This window comes from Leptonotus elevatus, chromosome 2 (genome assembly GCF_054856555.1).
Source record: "Leptonotus elevatus isolate MCC_2025b chromosome 2, RoL_Lele_1.0, whole genome shotgun sequence".
NCBI classification, from domain to species: Eukaryota; Metazoa; Chordata; class Actinopteri; order Syngnathiformes; family Syngnathidae; genus Leptonotus; species Leptonotus elevatus.
In genome coordinates this window covers 25,784,588-25,804,530 of record NC_141240.1, presented here as the reverse complement: position 1 = coordinate 25,804,530, position 19,943 = coordinate 25,784,588, and the positions used below count along the sequence as shown (strand labels likewise).

The 19,943-nt window shown below is 39.2% G+C and overlaps 1 protein-coding gene across 1 annotated transcript in view; it reads right to left on the bottom strand.

Annotated features, from left to right (window-relative positions):
- mtor (mechanistic target of rapamycin kinase) overlaps positions 1–19,943 on the bottom strand; it is an 85,173-nt gene that overhangs the window by 6,627 nt on the left and 58,603 nt on the right. The window contains exons 35-51 of the mRNA XM_086067932.1: positions 19,642–19,767; positions 17,914–18,045; positions 16,572–16,687; positions 14,072–14,189; positions 11,794–11,991; positions 9,851–9,939; positions 9,545–9,641; positions 7,567–7,665; positions 7,351–7,473; positions 7,043–7,225; positions 6,740–6,874; positions 5,303–5,477; positions 4,154–4,289; positions 3,910–4,057; positions 585–707; positions 197–279; positions 46–118 (exon numbers count right to left, since the gene is read on the bottom strand). Of these exons, the coding sequence (XP_085924058.1) occupies positions 46–118; positions 197–279; positions 585–707; positions 3,910–4,057; positions 4,154–4,289; positions 5,303–5,477; positions 6,740–6,874; positions 7,043–7,225; positions 7,351–7,473; positions 7,567–7,665; positions 9,545–9,641; positions 9,851–9,939; positions 11,794–11,991; positions 14,072–14,189; positions 16,572–16,687; positions 17,914–18,045; positions 19,642–19,767 (2,154 nt within the window). The remainder of the gene's footprint in view (positions 1–45; positions 119–196; positions 280–584; positions 708–3,909; positions 4,058–4,153; positions 4,290–5,302; positions 5,478–6,739; positions 6,875–7,042; positions 7,226–7,350; positions 7,474–7,566; positions 7,666–9,544; positions 9,642–9,850; positions 9,940–11,793; positions 11,992–14,071; positions 14,190–16,571; positions 16,688–17,913; positions 18,046–19,641; positions 19,768–19,943) is intronic.

The following is a 19,943-nucleotide window of genomic DNA, read 5'->3' as shown; positions in this document are numbered from 1 at the left end:
ATAATTGTATGATGTGTGCGTGCCGCATAAATAATTTCGTTTTACCTCAAAACAATCTCCAAAGTCAATATGGAGGATCTTTCCACTCAACCGATCCAGCATCAAGTTAGAGGGATGCCTGTGAAGAACATAAGCACAACACTTCCTTATAAATAATGTCATGCAATGGTAACTTTGATATCGTTGATGAGTTGACCTGTCGCCCAGTCCCAGGATGTAGCCGACCATTGACATCACAGCCAAAGAGCGTGTATAATTCGTCCTCCTGTCAAACCACACCTAGAGGAGAAATAATGACAGGGTTACAAAATATCTAAATGAGATGTAGATTATGCAAATTCTAATAAGGTACACAAACTTTATTAAAAGTTGCAGGTAGAGGTAGAGTTCCTTCAATGACAATTTCCTTGTCCTACAATAGTTTCTCTTTATTGTATGCTTTCCTATTTTAGACAGTTGTTTTTGTCAAGTGTCCTTGACATTTTACCTCTGAACCACTGAACTGTGAGGACGGGTGCTGAAAAGATCACGGACACTCATTCATCCTTGCCAGTGCTGCAAATAAAGAAAGTAGAGCATCTCACCTCAGAACTGGGGCTCTTTAGCCACAAGAGCTTTGCCAGGTCGTCTCCGGCCGTATTGTTGACAGCGTGCTCAAACACTTCCACTTTCTCCATCAGCGTCAGGTGGTCATAGTCAGGCGCCATCTGGACGAAAAACAGCCCGTTGCATGAACTTTTGGCGTGCAACCTTGATATTCAGTTAGCAAGGACTCTAAAGCGGCACCATTACAGTAAATAGAAACCAATCCTACACATCAAAAGGGTCATTATTATTGCAAAAAAAGAAAAATATAAAATAAAAACATTTTAAACATTTCAATACAGGGATCATAACCACTAGGACATAATAGTTTGTTATTGCCAGACTATGGTGGGTGGCCATGAAGGTCTACCCGGATGTACCTAAAACTTGCTGGCCAACGGGGTTCTCGTGAAGCTAGGTTAAAAAATTCATTCACATGGTGGTACAGAAACACTCAAGAAAAATATCCGGCAAAGATAGGAAATGGAAGATGTCTGCCCTAAGAAAAGCATGACGCTGGTCGTCCAGGTGACACCCCTTCTCACAACCAAACATCACAAAGAGCCTGGAAGAGCAACACAATTAAGATGGTAAAACATCCCAGAGAACAGCTAAAATTATAATTTATCATCAACAGGGTTCGCACAATAACATGGACTCACTCAGGCAGAACACAACCTGCAGCAAAATAATAGTATATTCAGGCCAAGATTAGAAACAGGCCCCACACACAGAAGGAGTAGAAATTATGCTTTTAAAAGAAGCAGCCAGGCCCCTCAGAGTGGGAACCAGTAAACTCTCATATTTTGACAGCAAGATTTTGCACCGTCCAAAACCAAGAAAATCTCCAGTGCTATGCACCTATAACAAAGCAGCAAAAAACGATTTATGAAAACCTCATTAACAAACCAAGCTACAAAAAACCTATTGATGGAACCTGAGTTTAAAGATAAATCAAGATAACATGTGAAAAGACCAAACAATGGGCAATACTGTGAAAGGAAAATTAAACCAATACTTAACAATAAACCGTCTTAATCTGTGCCTTTCACAGTTTGGTGATCAAAAGGAAAGTCTTCCCTCATAAAATACAACCCACAAACCACATGTCGAAGAAGAAAAAAGCCAGCACAACATTCAACATCAGATTCCTCCAGGCTATTCCACCTATTCAACCAGTCAACTGTGAAGAAGAACAGACCATAGCTAAATAGTGGCCAATAATTAAGAGGGCATGGATAGAGGCATGCAAAGACATATGGGTGAAGGACCAGAACAAATATGGAATGAATATCTGGAGACACTCTGAAGGAACGGCAAACTTGGAAAATGTGAAGGACACCCACAACAATAGCCACAAAAGCAAAAACACAGCTAAGTGAAAAGAACCATCAGGGAAGACAAAAGACAGTTCATGAGTAACCTTGCAACCCAGGCATAGAAGACACAGCCAATCAACACAACATGCAAACAACTTATGTAAAAACACTCATGAGAAAGGAAAATTAAAGAAATGGGATAAGCACTTTAGGTACTTTTGAACAGACAAAGATCAACAGATCTAGCCAATCACACACCCTCAACATCAACACACACAGGTACAATAAACTATAAATAAAAAAGGATATAAAATAACTGAAGGATTCCAAAGCACCAAGTCCGGATGGATAACACCAGAAGTCATCGAAGCACACCCAGAAATGGCAACAACACTACCCCATCAGCTATTTAGCTGAAGAAGAAAAAGTGCCAAGCGACTACGCTGAAGGTCTAGGTATCAAGAGTAAAAAAAGGAAACCTCAAGGACTGCTATAGGTAGCTTTAGGTATCATGCTTACATCCATTCCAAGAAATATTCTAAGCAGAATTATATCAAATTGGCCCTCCAAAGAAGTACCGGTAGACCATAAAAAAAAAGAAAAAAAGAAAAAGAAAAAAGAAGTAAATTTCCCATAAGACAGATCCTACATCGACTGCATCGCCACACATCATTAGCAGGCCCTAGAACAAACGCTCCTCTCGGCCTCACCTTCATCAACTTCCATCGTAAATAAATGAGACAGGCTTTTGATTTCATACCTTTCATTTCATGAAGCTTTGTTGTCATTGACTATTGGATAATTAGATATCATAATTATTGGGACAAAAGCAAAAAGCTTTCAATTCCTTTTATAAATGACCTCAAGAAAATTGCAGTGATGGATTTGCTTGATATAACTTGGTTAATTGGGCATGTCTGATGCATGCTTATTTAATTAGAACACCGCAATTAAGAAGCACAAGTGCATCTTCATTTAAGACGGATTGGTGTTCATTAGAACAAATGAATGCAAATAGCATCTGGTGTTTTGAGGAATCAATTTGAAATGTAACGTGTTAACATCGATGACTTATTTGGAAACTGTCATTTTATAACTACAGATGGCAGAAACAGTGAAGGCCATGAGTTTGCTTAATTAAATCTGCATTCTGCAAAATGAAGTATCAGTATCAGTAATTTCTTACAAAAATTTGCACCTCAGTGTTGCTCTTTGAATTAAAGGACCACTATGAAAGTGTTAGGGGCAATTGGCAAAAACAAATCAATACAGAGTAGACTGTTGTTCAATATATTGACAACACCATTATGTTTCAGAAGATTTTTGCGTTGGGATTAATACACAAACCAAAGCATAAAATCGATCATGTTTTTCACTAGGCATTATGCTGTTAGGAGGTTAAGGGCACTGTCTAGGAGGGCACTTAAGGACAACTCTCAATAAGTATGTCATTTGTTACAATGGGAACATTTGCATGTACTGTATGACATGACAGTGATGAATCACCAGTTGGTGCATAGATCCAAAAGGTTATATACATGTAATTCTGATTTTCCTGTCATCTTTTCCAAAGCTGAATCTAGTAACAGCTCACAAGCTGCAAGTAAATTCTACTAGAAGAAAAAACAAAAACAAAATCAAATTCTTTCATGATTACAAAAACACCCATAGGGTAATGGATGCACAGGTGACATATAATTTTGGATCATTTGTCTTTGAGTACCTTGAGAGACATAAATGTAAAATACATTTATTTTTATTATAAAACATACACTAAATGATGGCAAATGTGGAATTGGTTACAAATGCAGGGAAAAATAAAATTAAACTGGCTTTTGAACTGAAAATAGAAGAAACCAAAACAGCACTCAGGGCAGACCCATAAAGAGAGTCGGATTACATACATTCTTATAGGCCTCTTATAGGCAGCAGACTTAAAACCCATTCTCGGATCGCTTTGCAAACAGTCTTGAGGAAAGAGGACGTTCAAGCTGTGGTGACATACCCTGAGCATGATGCGATGTTCAATGTTCAGCAGTATCTTTTTCTTTTCTCTGTAGTCTCTAATGAGAGCATGCAGGGTGTCACAGTGGGGAACCCAGCCAATCAAACCTGAGTTTGTTGACAGAGGGATCACTGCGTAGCGCTGGATGCTATGGAGTTTAACACATGAACAATGATAACAATGATTAATTATGTCAGTGAAGGCTTTTCAACAAAGATGCATGTATACACGCCATTTAGTCTACCTGAGGTTCTTGCGCAAAGAAGCAGGGTCATTTGCCAGCAGTGTGTTGACCAGACCAAATAGCTGCATGACTCTCTCATCCTGCCTGAGGTCCTCGTGGCCCTTTAACAAGAACATGAACTCATGGCCGTTGCTTCCTGCAGAGGGAGCCACAAAACAACATTGGCACTGTTACCACATAAGAAAACCGAATCATTCAACTGCTTATATGTTCATGTCCTTTAGGAGTTCTATGAGGGATCACTGTGACCATTTCAAGTAACACAAAGGGTTGCGAATGCATTATTGTGGTCTCGCCGACAGTCTAATTTGCACTCACAAAGGTGACATTAGATTAGTACAGCTCTTGTTTGCTCCTCAAGACCATCGAAGCAATACGTGTTTTCTGTCGCCAGGGAGGTCTGACAGTAAATCTAGGAGCTCCGTAGTGGGTGACAGGTCTTAATCTGATGTCTTGCTCCAGAGGTCAGTTGATTTATTGCCTTTCATCTTTTACAGCCCATGTTGTGTATCACTGATGGCGAAACATGAGAACAAGGTACGACACTGCCCAGTGGAAAGTGGGAGGTAAAGTGAACCATTTGTGATTAATAGCAGCGTGATTTGGCTTCGAGACAAGGTGACTTTACAGTGGCATGGCATTATTAAAGGCATTTCAGGATTATATTCCATACCATACAGCACTGTGTCACTATTATTTATTTATGCCTTCAAATTATTGTCAAAGATTGATGTTAGGCAGTGTGCCTGGTTTATGTGTGTATGGACATTTTCAATCACCACTATCATGGAACTGCTAATTTCAAACAACCTGTTCTGAAATTCTGGTTGACATCCATTTGGTCAGATTTTTAATCAAATATAAGAAATAATGGAAACAGAATGTGTACCATTTTAATAAATTCAAAACAAGCTTCAACTAAGCAGAGGTCTCGTAAGACGTGGATAACTTGCACAAATTTATGCATGCGGAATGCCAGTGATTCAAATTCTGAACTTCAGGTGGGTGGTGGATTCCTTAAAAAAATACTAATTGTAACTCAATTACAAATTAAATTTACTCTATTTTGAGTTTAAAAATCAAAGTTAAAGAATCATAAATCAGTTTTCCTAACCTGATAACCGGCCTAAAGCAAACAATATTCCTTACCCATAATGGTGAGTTTACGTGGCCGCTGCTTGGAGGTGATGACCTGCAGGGAGGCCGCAATGGACTGGATACGAATGATAGGCTGGTTGGGGTCATAGGTGCCCGGCACAGCCAGTTCCAGGTCACGGCACATCAGCAATTTGGGTGAAACATACTGCAGCTCCAGAGAGGTAAGCTGCATAGAATTTTGATGGGAACAGTTAATGAGATGGGCTCATGATGCAGGATAGGAAGCAAATTTTCGTGTCAAAGGGAAAAAAGCGGATCTGGTTAGCACAGCTGCCTCAAAGTGCAGTCCTGGGTTCAAATCCTGGCCCTGGCCTTCCTGTGTGGAATTTGCATGTTCTCCTCGTGCCTGCGTGGGTTTTCTCCGGGTACTCCGGTTTCCTCCCACAGTCCGAAAACATGCATGGTACTGTAGGTTAATCGAACACTAAATTATACGTATGTGCATATGTGAGTATTTGTGTCCTGTAATTGGGCTGGCCACCAGTTCAGACTTCAGAGTATACCCTGCCTTTTGTCCTAAGTCAGCTGGGACAGGCTCCTGCAAACCTGCAACTCTTTTACAGCAAGCGGTCTAGAGAATAAATGGATAAGTGGACAAAACTGCTACTGCCAGCAATACCTTAATTACATGCTCCTACTCATGTGTGCTCCAAAATTTGTAAATTTTGGAGAGAAAAAAAGATACCTACTGTCTCTCTGCATCCACCACCTGTGCTTATTTATGCATATGTGAGTTATTTAAAGACTTGCCACAGTTATGAATGATGACGTAAGCTAATTTCATCACTGCATTAACCTGTGTTTGCAGATTGGAGGTACCAGGCTCCAAGGAGGGTTTATTTCCCAGTGGGCATACAGTTGCAGCATTCTCAGCATGTTCTTATGTCACTTAATATTTCATAAGAGCTGCACCAAGGCACAGTGTGAATTAACTTAAGGGAAGTGCCCCTGTTAAAACTGTTGGCATTCTCAATGTGAGGAACTTTATGACATTTGCCAGCAATTTGCACCAAAACTATTATGAGATAAGGGATATTTCCCCATTCTTATGTTTTACACATATAAAGCAAAGTCTCCACCAAACAGTAGAGTTAAATTGACTATTGTACAGATTAGAATGGCAACTCCCGATCTGGCTTGAGTGCACTGTAGGTGGGGTGGCAATAGCTCTGTCACCTGAGTAAATATTGTGATATCGTGGCAGTGTGACACAGCAAAATCAATTAGCAAAGAATAGGAAGGCCACGCAATGATAAATATTGTTAAGTGGGTATTCGCTGACTCACTGTACATTTATAAGCGCAGAAACATTCATTCATTCATTGCATTGAATTACACATTTACATGCTTGTGTAGCATATACAGTACAAACGCTGAGGAAGTTAGTATTGATCTTAAAGAGATTGGTGCTGGTGCAGCTTTGCTTACCTGCGGCAATTGTTTGGAGATACGTCTGAACACATGATAGTAAAGGTCCCACGCCTGGGTCAAGTCCTTCACATTTCCAGAGCGCATGTACTTCCTGCACCAATCCTGAGCCTCCATCAGGTCTCTGCCGTAAGCCTTTAGCGCAAATAAAAAACAAGGATTTAGTCATAATATGTTACTTAATTAATAATCTTAAATTAAAATGCTTTAATTTTAATGGCACACATTAGATTTTTTGTCATAAGGTTAGAACTAGGTGTACTTTCTGGCGAAGTGGACAGATTTAATCTGCCAGACACACACCTGATTAAAAGAGGTCTCTTTCAGGGTCTGCGGCCCCCTCTCCATCATGGCGTGTAGAGGTTCCAGCACAGCAAACATGCCCTTGACGTTACGCTCCCCAAAGTAGAGACGTGAAGCCTCCTCGAGGCCCTCGTGCCACATCTCATGCCACAAGATGGCAACTCGGATGAGCTCCTCACTAACCTGGATAAAGGACACAAAAATACCCCGTTGCCATTCACAACAGCTTACACAAAAATGATTCTTTTGAAGATGATGTTACAATTTATTAAAGCATAGTTCGAACGTAATGACAATCATGTCCATACCATGATGGCTTGCTGAACCAGCGTGTTGCAGTGTTCACACATGTTTTTCAGGATTTTGTTTGCAGCATTGTGGCGAGCTGTGGTGGTAGACTTTGAGGCCACAGTTAGTGGGTAGATCAGCGCCTAGAGAAGAACGGTATTTGTACAGTTATTGCTTTAAAAATTGCTTGAGAAAAAAAATGGGGAACCCATTTTGCAGTCAAAGAGCAAATTTACTTGTGGATGATACCGTCCAATGTCTGTTAGCAACTGGTGGATGAGGCGTCCCACGAGAGGACGAGGAGTGTCAATCCTAGCAATGAGCTGTGGGATCACCTAAATAGCAAAAACAAAGACCAAAATGGCAGATCTCCACCAAGTCTTAAATAACTGTCATCTCACAATAAGCCTACAACAAATAACTGGAGCTGAGAGTTGACAGAGAAAATTCCTTTTAAAATAAAATTGCTGGCAAATGCCTCATATTGATCAGCTCAAGATGATATTGGTTTTGCATGAAGGCTTGACTAGTGATACCAATGTGGTTTTTTTTAGAGCCTATACCAATACCAGTTTGTACTTTGTAGTAGTCACGGAGGTCGATAACCAATATTTTGGAGTCGATTCATTTAAGGGAATTATTTTTTTGTATGATACAAACTAACACTTTATGTCATTTAAATGTTTTTTTTCAACTTATTTCGAACATTTAAAATGACAATAAAACAAAAAAGCATAATGTCACAACCAATACCTCATTTATTACTTTAACTCATTATTCATATAAGCCTTAACAAAAATTGTACTTTCAACCACTGTTTTTATTATTCCTCCCTAGTATATTTAGCAAAAATATATTTTTTATACAATTTCTTAAATTGACAAATACATGTACTTCTTTTAATGTTTTCCTCAAGATCCTTCCACAAAACCACTCCACAGATCGAAATGCACATACTTTTGAGTTTTGTGCAAGCCTAATGTTTAAATTTCAATTCCCCTCTCAAATAATACCCCCCCCCCCCTCTCTGTAAATAACTTTTGTATGTTGCCCTGCAGCATTTTATTATTTGTGCCCTATACATTATTTGTCCAGTTTTAAAATCTACCAAATCCCTAAACTTAACAGTGCGTAAAAAAAAAAAATTTAGTGGTGTGTTCAAGGTACCCTACTTGATTAAGGCTTTTTTTTTGGCAGTGTGAATAATGGTTGTATTGTGGTTTTGTAGGAATTACCCAAAACTTCTACACAGTAATTCAAATATGGTAATATTTATGAACAATACAAAATATACATTGTTTTCTCATTTAATATGTGTCTGGCCTTTCCCAACAATCCAACAGTGCGTACTACCTTTGCCCTAACATGTTTTATATGCAGATTTTGTCGTCAAGATTCACACCCAGAAATTTGTTCATAAACCCGTTCAATTTGAACATTACTAATCCTCAGTATTATTTGTGTATTTATTTAATTTTATTTTAAGCATGCTTATTAAAAACAGCTTTTATATCATAAAATTCTAACAAAAAGTGTAGGGAGCTCCTGAGCTCAGCAGCATGTCTTATACAAATAAACTGAAACTTTTTAACAAAGAAAGACTTCCCCTAAAGTTTTCTACAGTAAATAAAGTTTTATAAAGTTTCAATACAGAGTCTAAAAACTTTTTTTTTTTATTGTTTGGGTTTACAATTTTTTCCTCCCAATGTATTTATTTCAATAAGTGTCAATCATACACAAATTTTCGCTCTTCGCAGGCCGGCCCAGTCCCTATACCCCGCGAATAGTGGGGGATGACTAAGTGAAATTTTAATCTTTCACTTATCATTCATTACTGTTACATTTGTTTAAAGTTCAAAACAATAGAAAGTGCCAAAAAATTTGCCAAAATGTCAAATACTAGCTAATCAGCCTGACCAAAAATCGGTCTATCATTACTTTGGATTTTACTTACATGGCAAATTTCTGTATAAAATAGTGCTGTTTTGTTGTGGTAGTAGTTTGTAAATGTGTATATTCACTCTCACCTGATTTTTTTCAAATACAACATTATTGCAATAACTATTTAGTATAATTAATTAAACACAACTGGGCATATGGTAAACTAATAAACAGGCTATACATTGGTGATTGAAAAACTATAGCGATGAAAAAAAACACATTTAATTTGTTCTGGCCTTAATTTGATGACAATAGTATGTGTGCAAGTTTTACCTGCAGCCAGGTATCTATTTGGATGGTCTTGATGCCCTCCACCAGGGCTTCATTTACTTCAGGCCAATGGCCATAGTCAAACCACAAAGTCAGAACCCTAAAAAGTACAATCATAAAATAGATTGTGAGGATTAGCAGCAGAGACAATGGATTGTTGGAGATACAAGAGCTCTCCGAGTTAATACAGACCAAACTAAGATTAGGGGGACAACCGACCACTAGAGGTCCCCTTAAACCCACATAACAGGTCTACTGATAAGCGTTTGCTTTGACAACTCATGGCAGTACTACAGCTATTTGACTCACCTGAGTGTGTCTTGTAGGTTGTTTCCTCTGGACAAAGAAATGGAGCGGAAGAACCCTTGAACAGCAGGAACCGTGTACAGGAGCAATGTCTTTGAGAGGGAAAACAAAACAGTCACATTGAGGAACACGATATATCTGCAATTATTAATAAGCATTGCTATAATCTTTAATTAAATTCTTTAATTGAGTGTTAAAAATGCCATTGTTAATAAATCATGTCATGATTTTGCTTAATCATTCTTTGTTTGAAGCAATGGAGTCCACTGCATTATTTGGCTCCAACCTGTGAGGCTCTGTTGATTCATTAAGCTTCAACTTGTAGAACAATAGTCTGTCAGCTAAGGCAGGTTGAGCTAAAGTACATCTTCAGGCAGTATTTTGAATGATATGTAATTTTTTCGGTCCTCAAAAAGAGTGTTGTTTCTCTGAGGTGCAGGTAGACAGTAAAGTTGTGACCTGAAGAGTGAACACAGCTATCTAGTTATGATGTGTCTGCTTAGTGTCTGCTTGGTTTTCCCAATATTGCATTTCTCACTGGACAGCATACAACCAGATTTTTTTTCTGGGTATGTGTTCAGTCTTTGGGGTGTACCAGTGTTTGTCTTAGAGTATAAATAATACCATAATTGGGTTCAGATTACAGCTCTCCTATCAATTCTTTGGGCACAAAAACATCTTCTCAAGCAGCCTGAAAAGCTCAGTTGTGATCGATTCAATGCCCTGACAATAAATTACTTAATTTGTTTAACTTCCTCCATAGTCCATCTAGGAAATCTAACTATTTAATTTCACTCATGGGATGAATAAAATAACAGTAAATATCTATCTATTATACACTGTGGTCTATTTTTCTAGGACAGTGGTTTTTAATCTGGGTTAGAGCGAACCCCGGTCAGTCAGTCTCTCAGGAGTTAGGCAGAGGTCAAGAGTCAGACACACACCTGATCAAATGATCCATGTGATACACCCCACTTGGCCATCATTGGCGGCAGGTGATCACAATACATTGCTTGACCTATATGTTCTGCAGAGAATTCAGTGCGCTCAGCCGTCAACTTGTGGCTGTTGTGATGGTATGTCGTGTGATTTCTTACCCCTTCATACTAACTATATCTATACACGTTTAACAGAACACATTTCAGCAGAAAACGTTAATATTTTGTCTATAATTAAGTTGATAACATCACTATTTTTCATAAACAATTAAAATGTTTATAAACAAATGTTGCCAATTGCTGTCGACTGAAGATGACATCACCTGTGCTGAGGAAATTGGTAACAACCAATCATGGTTTACCTGTTTTCTGGGTTTGGTCAGCAAACTGAGCCATGATTGTTCGTTAGCTATTTCCTAACAGCAAGTGGTAAAATTAGTTTTTAAAGGTGTTAATTGTTCATGAAAATTTATGAAGTTACCTCATTAATTATAAACAAAATATTATCTTCTTATTGCATGGCACGAGTCAAATATCCCTTTAAGAAAATAGTGGTGGTTGTTTTAAAGTGCACTATAAATATAGCGTTTAGTTATGTGATGGGAGTTGGCGTCTTAACAGCTGTCAGCCATGTGTCGCAACAGTAACAATATCAGTTTGGGGGCAAATTTGTATAGAGTTTGGGACCTATACCTCATTTTATTTTACAATTTTCAGCAGCAAGTCACATATTGTTATGCACTGTCTAGCATAAAGAAGCTTGTTTGTGTGACCATTCCAAAGACAATGATCTAAGAGTAGCCAACCCTACTGTCACCTTCACTGTGCCACAATGGTGCTCTTTTGTCTAGATATTTTTTGCAAATCTCAATTCAAAATTGGTGAAATAAGGCAGATTATTATACCTACTCTACTGCTTGGTCCAATGGACTGTGGCATGATCTTAAGTCACTATTTGAATATTGCAGTCATGTTAAAATGAATTTGTTCGTTCTGTACCATTCTCACCTCATTAACCTTTTTTTGTCCTGGCGAGGGAGCAGGACTGTGGTCATTGCTGTCAACCTCACTGTCGCTGTTGCTGGCCTCACTGTTGGCACTGGCACCACTGGCATGCCGCAGCTTCTTCTTCTCATCTCGAGCCTGACTCTGATGTTTGTAGTGCAGCACCGCCTCAAAATTCATTACTGCCCAGGCGTGCCAGGCCTGCCAAAAGATGGTACAAGCTGAGTCAACAAAACAGGGCAACAACTGGAAATGACTTCCACCATGATGACGGCACATTATGTAATTTTCCAGTTTAGGGTGGGACAAAAAGTCTTCCAGGGGTGAACAAAGCGTGAGTCTGATGTTTGCTGGGTTGTGCAACCACCTATTGAAAGGTTAAAAGCTTAAGGGAGTTGGCAAGGAGGGATGGTTAGGAAGCTGGGTAGGTGAGTAAAATGCAAACATTCCGTAGCCTGAAGCGTTGGCTTGGACCAAAAAACAACAACTCCTGCTCTCATTTCCGGGACCGCAATTTTGTGAACTCTTTGATACACCAAAGGATGCACTTTTAATATAACCATCCACTTGTCTATATAAATGGGCCATGCACCGACTGAAACTAAATGTTGTTAGGAAATAACTTCTGCTGACACAGCTGGATTTTTCTTTTTCTTTTTTTACTGTGGCCAGTAGAGGTGTAGGGGACCTTGGAGAAGTGGGTATCCTCTAAATTTACAAAAAAAATCTGTCATTTGTACTTGCTCACAATCAGTGTTGGGAGGGTTACTTCCTTTGTATTCCGTTACAGTTACAAGTTACCTGCTAAAAAATTTAGTTAGTAACGTAATGTACCATAATATTAAAGTAACGTAACTTGATTACTTTTGGATACGCCAATACCGAGTATGCTAATGAAGACAAAATAAAAATAAATATCACCACAATTTATATTCTATAAAATGTGCCCTTGCTATTTGCGGGTGATAGGGACCCGGGCAGCCTACAAATAGCAAAAATCCTTGTGTAATTAAAAAACATGTAGGCTATAGATAGGTTGATTGATTGATTGAAGGCCATATGCTGTTTTTGAACTGTCACTGAAAGCAACCACACCTCACAGTTTAGACAGACAGACAGACAGATACAATCATCCAATGAGGATGACGATGCATGTCATCAACTGCAAAATTAACTTTTAGCCATGTATGATGTTTAAATAGTGAATTGGTGGGAGGAAGATTTGTTTGGAAAGTAACTCACATTACGGTTGTAGGCTAGCGGGCTAGCTAACAAGAAGCTACAGCGCGTAGCATGCCGCTGGACTCTCAGCTCAAACTTTCGCTCCTTCAGCAAGACAAGTTCCAGTGAATACCGGTCGCCATTTCCTCCTCCCGCTCATGAAGCTTTTTCAAACTTCCCGCGTGTGGAGGACACGACTAGTCAGTTCATTCGTCCCCACCTCCCCGATATGTAGCAACGATCCCACTCGCACTCTGTCTCTCTGTGTGTGTGTCTCTCTCGCACTCTCTCTCATCCTAGAAATTGTAATCCTTCGAAGTAATCCCCATTTTTAATAAATGTACCTGTAATCTGATTACATGTTATTTCCTGTAACTGTAACGGAATACAGTTTACTAAACCAGATCATGTATTTAGTGTGTAGCTGGCGGCGCCCACATTGGGGATTGAACCCACACCATGAGCAAGTCTCCAGTTTATGAGCGCAAAGTGCTTCCGCTGAGCTAAATATCCAGCCTGTCATCACAGTTCAGGACAATATTTGAAGGATTATTTTCCCCAGCTGCCTCTGATGGGCTCAGCAATTAAAGGTAGAGGAGGATGGGTCATGGCTTCACTACCTTGAGTAAAAAATGGGTACCGTAATCTTAACCTTGCCAGCAAGCTGAATTGTAGCAGTATTTGTTCACAAATACAACCAGAATATATCTTGTACTTCTCCCACTGATACGTTTGCAACAGATGTCGCATCGTCCAATCAGCTCGAAGTATTGTACAGCAAGTGTCTCCTTTCCCAACGGATCTGCCGAGTGAAGTTCCAGATTGATAATGTGAAGAACTCCCTTGAATGAATTACAATTATCAATCCGGCTATTGCCAGGTTAGAGTAACCTGGCTCACATATATTTCTGAATGGTGTACATCACGGGGAATAAGAAGTGGGTATACACAATGCTGACTGAAAAAGTGTGTATACGCTGTGTACCATGGACTACACAGCTGGTGGCCTGAGAGGTCAAAAGGGAATGGTTAGAGTGTAAAGAGCAGGGATGGAGCTGACCTTGTACCAGTTGCGGTCGTGCTCGGTGGAATGACTGTAATACTGCAGGACTTTGGGAATGGTGCTCTCATTGATGCCCTGAAGACTAAGCTGCCACTCTCCCAGCTTCAAGAAGCATCTGTGAAAAGGAAAGAAAAAGGTTCCATAAATGATTGCATTCATAAAGAATGGTCTCTTTTTTCCCTTACATTAGGAAAAATATATATATTTTAACAAGGGACATGTTTAATTGTATATGCACTTGTATTACATGACCACATGAGCAGTAAAATGGTAGTACTGAGGATTATAATTATGATGTTGCAGCTTCTAAAACGTGATAAGTGACATTCAGAGCACTAAGATCAAAAAAGGAACCAATTCTGTTTTGACTTTGGGAGCAGCAAGGGGGCATTTTTAAATCTCTCTGTAATAAAAACTTCACATACGTGCTGAAAGGTTTTGGGAGTACATCCAGAGGGTCTCCTTAATTATCCAAAACTGCTTTTTTCATTAGTTACATGGAGCTCTGCTGTATTGTACTTCATCCATCAAGTTCTGGATGGTAAGACGTTCACAAGCAAACTACTGGTGTCTGGCAAAAGCTGAATAAAAAATTCACACGTCAAACTGAGCACTTGGTACACATGGTGTTGTCATCCCTTCGATCAAGAATCCAACAGTCTAAGGCCCATTTGCAGAATACCTAAACTAAATTGTTTTCATGGAGATTATGTAATTTCTCCTGAGCACTTTTCCGTGCAGGCATGCAGTCCGGTTTCACGTATCAATGCCAAATGGTGTCCTAAAACTGCAGCAAATGTCTTACAGGTTGACTTTTGGGAAAATAGCAGAGGGTGTGTGGACGTTGGGGGATGTCAGAACTATGTGTGATTTGGACTGGTGGTGCCAGGTTGCAGAGCTTAGTCACACTAGATAGGATTCGTCTGCGGAGGGATGTCCCCATGATTGTGTGGACACAGTGTCGGGCCGAGCCAGGCCTGTCCCATACCGCATATCCAACCTGTATTATTTAAAGTGTGTCAGCTTGTCTGGAGGGAGCCTGTCCTTGTCTGACAAGATACTGTTGTTGTCACTAGCATACATTCCTCAGATAACCAGCTTCCCTCTTGGGTGGGTGAAATAAGTTTTCCAAAATAGCCCAGGTCTTTTTTCAACTTGTCACGCTTTTCTCTGTTTTGATGTGTGACTAATAAGAAGCAATGATCCATGTCTGTGTATTTGTGCAAGAAGCCGAGCCAGAAGGGAACTTGTCAAAAGCAAAAAGGGCCTATTTGTTCTTCTTGATCAATTCACTCCACAAACCTTTGCAGATATTATCAAAAGGATATGATCTCATATTAATTGATGTTCGTGTGTACAGCAAACAAAAAATTAATCAATTAACAGATATTATAAATACTACAAATGTACAATGATATTCTACGGTTGCACTCAAATCAGCGCTTCTCAATTATTTGCTGTTACCCTGACAATGAGCACACAACTGCCACCTATTGTAGTGGGTGTGCAATAACACCTTATTCTAGTACGTATGGAAGGATCACAGATACATGTGCTTTCCTTTTCTTTGTATATTACAAAGTAGGAATCCAGTGTCACGGTGCGTGTGGTAACTTGTTGAGGTGCAATGTTTTATATTAATACTGCAGTGTCCAATTCTGTTTTATATTTGTGTAACAATTTAGAATGGAAGTATTATCTCTATTTAAAGTAATATTGTATTCAGAGCAGGTTTTTGCTTTCCATTTTCCATTACTCTGAATCTGAATCAAATCTCCGTAATCACTGACAACCAACAATCTGACAACACAGGAAGACCATCGGAATTTTAAGCTGACAACATTTTGAAAAAGATTTCATGCTATGCATGATTTCCCACAGTGAGCTGCATCTTTCTGCCAGAGCTGTCAGTCAACCATTCAGTGGGAGGCGTGAAGGTGAAAAACCGACGTGTTGTGGAGGAGACACACCACAATCTGTGACATTTGACGGCATGGTGCCATGTTAGGGATGCTGATGAGTGGTTGTGCGTAATAGAGTGCGAAAAAGGGCTAATTTTGTGTTGCAAACATTTACTATTCAGTCACTCAAAGGGTCTGGCTCACCTTGAAAAAGACCCTAGGAATGAAAGGTACTTTTTAAAAGAGGAAAAACCCATAAGGCTATATTTTCCTTCAATTAGCATGTTGAGTTTGACTTTTGGCTGATGTGGCTATATGACAGTTGGCACACCAAACAGCATTAATAATGTAGACAGACACAGTCTGTCAATGAAAATAAAGAAAACTGACCCAAATGAGTTGAGCAATCCTCCTCTCAAGTATGCCTCCTGAACATCTTTCCATATGTACAGATAACCAAACCACAAGCCAGTCAAACGTCAGCAGGACAAACTAGATTAGATCTGTTTTGAATTTTGTAGTAAAGTACTGTACCATGTAAAAAAAAAAAAAAAGAGTGTGTGTGTGTGTGTGTGGGGGGGGGGGGGGTGACAAACCTTGCCATCAGTTTGTGAAGCTCTTGTTTGTGTTTTTGGTCTTCTGCTGCAATAGCATGCTGGGCTTGCTGCTGCATCCCTTGCACAAAATGCTGCATATGCTGGAAGGCATCAATCTGAAGAAGCACAAAATTAAAATTTTATAAAAATAAAAAAAGAGCGTGGAGGGCTTTCTGGCCTTTAAGTGTCACTCTGAACCAAACAAAGAAACAAAAATAAAGATGGAACATCAGCAGAGAGCAGGGCAAAAAATGGCAAATGTACTCTATTGTAAATTAAAAAATACTTTCTTTATAAACTGAACTCTATATAATTTACTATTTTTTACTGCTTATCCTTTTCAGTGTCACAGATGAGCAAAAACCCATTTTAGCTTACTTTGGGCGAGAGCCGAGAGGCAATGTAAACCTTGCACTCATCGCCAGTCATTCACACACATTCTTGATTTAAACTAACATAGATGTTTCTGCAATGTGGGACGAAGTTAGTGCTTGTTTTTTAGGTCTTTAAAGCTAATGAAAACATTAAGAACAAAATGAGGTGTAGTAAGATCACCTGAACAAGCAAAAAGGTGAAGAACATAGTCTGATGTATTGCGATTTTTTTTTTCTTTTGTAGAATTGGCCTATGCACATAGATCCAAGCATTTTCTTGATACCAAAACCCTTTTTACTGTAACTTCAACATTAGTTTATTAACTGCTATCCTTGACTTCAGATTGCAAAGCTGTTTTCCCATCATTTTTTTCTGTATATGTAATACTATGATGAGGCGATTAAACATTTATATGGTTTCAAAGTCATAATGGCCCTCTGAAGGAAACTGTAACTATGATGTGGCCCATAACAAAAATGAATTTGACATCTGTGCTGTATGAGTACACACAACTACATTCATTTTAAATAGCTTCTTAATTGCCAAATTTAAAACAATTACTCATGAGTCTTAGTTTTGTTTTAACTTTGAAATTACATGGAAAAAAAATAAGGTCTCAACTTTCTAGTGAATCAAAGTTTCTCTGCAGGACTTCAATTGCAAGGAATTTATTGGAAACAAAATGTTTTTTATCCAACTTTTACGCCATAAATCATAAACCGCTGCTCTTGAACGACTGACTCAAGGACGTCTAACATTACAGGCTGTCTTTACAGTTGTGATGGAAATATAAAAGTCTGCAGCCGTAGGCCAACATGCAGAGTCAAACTGGCCGAGCCCAGACAGGATGTGCGAAAATAATATTAAGTGGTCACAAGACTGATAGCTTGAAACTTCCAATTCCTTGTATTAGTTAGTGTATTTCCATTAAAAAGGGTGACCAAATTGAGAGGTTGCTTGTGCTTACCTTGCGGGCACTCTTCCACATATATTTCATATAAGCATAGGTGACATGTGGATGGGCTGTGGGCAGTGGATGATCAAGTTGTTTGGAGGGGTCTACACCCAAAAGAAGGATCAGAGTCTTATGGGCCAAAGCCTGGAGAGAGGGCGGCGAGAAAGTAAAAAATGGGTAAATGCATCACAGTAGGATGAAGAACAATGTCAGGAAGGTTATAGACAGTAAAGGCATACACTTTGTGTGTCATTTTGGAATAACTTATAGGGCTTGAGACCTTATAGACAGACTTCATTATATAACGGCCATGACACAACTTTAGGGAAGTGGGCGCAAAAAAGTTATTAGGAAGCAAAGAAGTTTAAATGAGAAAAAGAACAGTCTTAGAACTTGGGTCATTTTTTCCAACACACTGTATTCACATTCTCCATTATGCTTGCCATTGCTTTCACTTTCAGTTACATCACAGTTAGTCATTCAAGCATGTTGTCATTCAAGCATGTTGTGTGTCGTGTGTGTGCGTGGCTGATTGTCTGCAATACTTTGCAATCAATGAAAATAACAGTGAGGCAAAAGATGGAAAATACTTGAAATGAGCACACCCACAAATGCTGTTTTTGAACACCCATTAAGAGAGCCTTGCTGTAACCATAGTCCAAAAAGGTTGAAAAAAGTTGAAATCCTTGCAAATTACAGACTTCATATTTGCATTTGTGAAAGCAGATTAAATAAAATACATCATTTCACTCATGTTTCACAGGATTATTCAGAATTGTGCACACATTAGTTTGCCATTCTCATCTTTTCGGCTTTAAACACCACCACAATAGATTTGAAACAACATGAACTGAAAGATGTTCTGCTTTAATTTCAATTGGAGTGTATTTACATCCAAATCCTCCAAATGTATATTTGTCTCACACTCACACTTGTTCAGGGACCAAAAGTAATAGGACAATTGGCTATTTAACTGCTCAATGGCCAGGTGTGTGTTATTCCCTCATTATCCCAATTAAAAGGAGCAGACAAAAGTTCTAGATTTCATATCATGTGTGCTATTTTTATGTCAACTTGCTGTCATATCCAAAGACCAAGACCAACCCTAAACCTCAAGTCATCATTAGGCTGAAAAATCTAAACAAACCCATCATAAGACCTAGCAAAACATTAGGTTTGGCCGAATCAACTGTTTGGAACATTCTTAAAACGAAAGAACGCTCGGGTGAGTTCAGCAACACCAAAAGACCCAGAGGACCACAGAAAATGACTGTGGTAAAATGACCGAAGAATTCTTTCCCTGGTGAAGAAGAAACTATTCACAACAGTTGGCCAGAGGAGTCAAAAATACTCTCTAGCAGGTACAGTATGTCTAAGTGTGTCGAAGACAACGATCAAGACTTCACCAGAGTCAATACAGAAGGCTCACTACAAGATGTAAGCCAAGAAAGCCAAATCGAGGAAAAAAAAGACAAAGATCAACTTGTATCAAAGTGACGGGGAGACAAAAGTATGGAGAAGGAAAGGAACTGCTCGTGATCCAAAACATAAGAGTTCCCCCTCATCAGTAAAGCATGGTGGGGACAGCGCTTTACAGTGCAGACGGACAATGACCTTCAGCATGTTGCAAAAACAACCAGAGTTTTTAGGTATGCCGTTGTTTGTGGCAAATAAATCTTTTTTTTTTTATGAGAATATACAAAACAGAAGTGTGTGGCTGCTTCCGGGAAATGGACTTACCAGACGTCCACTCTTGCCACAGAGGCTGGCGTATTTCAGCCACGTCCTCATATCCTCATGGGGACTGATCACCAGTGACCTGACCATCAAGATCCTTTGCCAGTCCTCTACAATACGCTGACAACCCTGAGAGAAAACACACAAAGAACAACAAAAAAAGCGCGGATTAAATACTCTTTTGTTCCTGTCTTTAAAGCCAGGCACCTACTCATACTCATTATCATATATGTTATTGACACAAGAGAGCTGTATAGTTAAAACCCTGGAGGTTATTAGTGCCATTTTCAACACCCCCACACGTG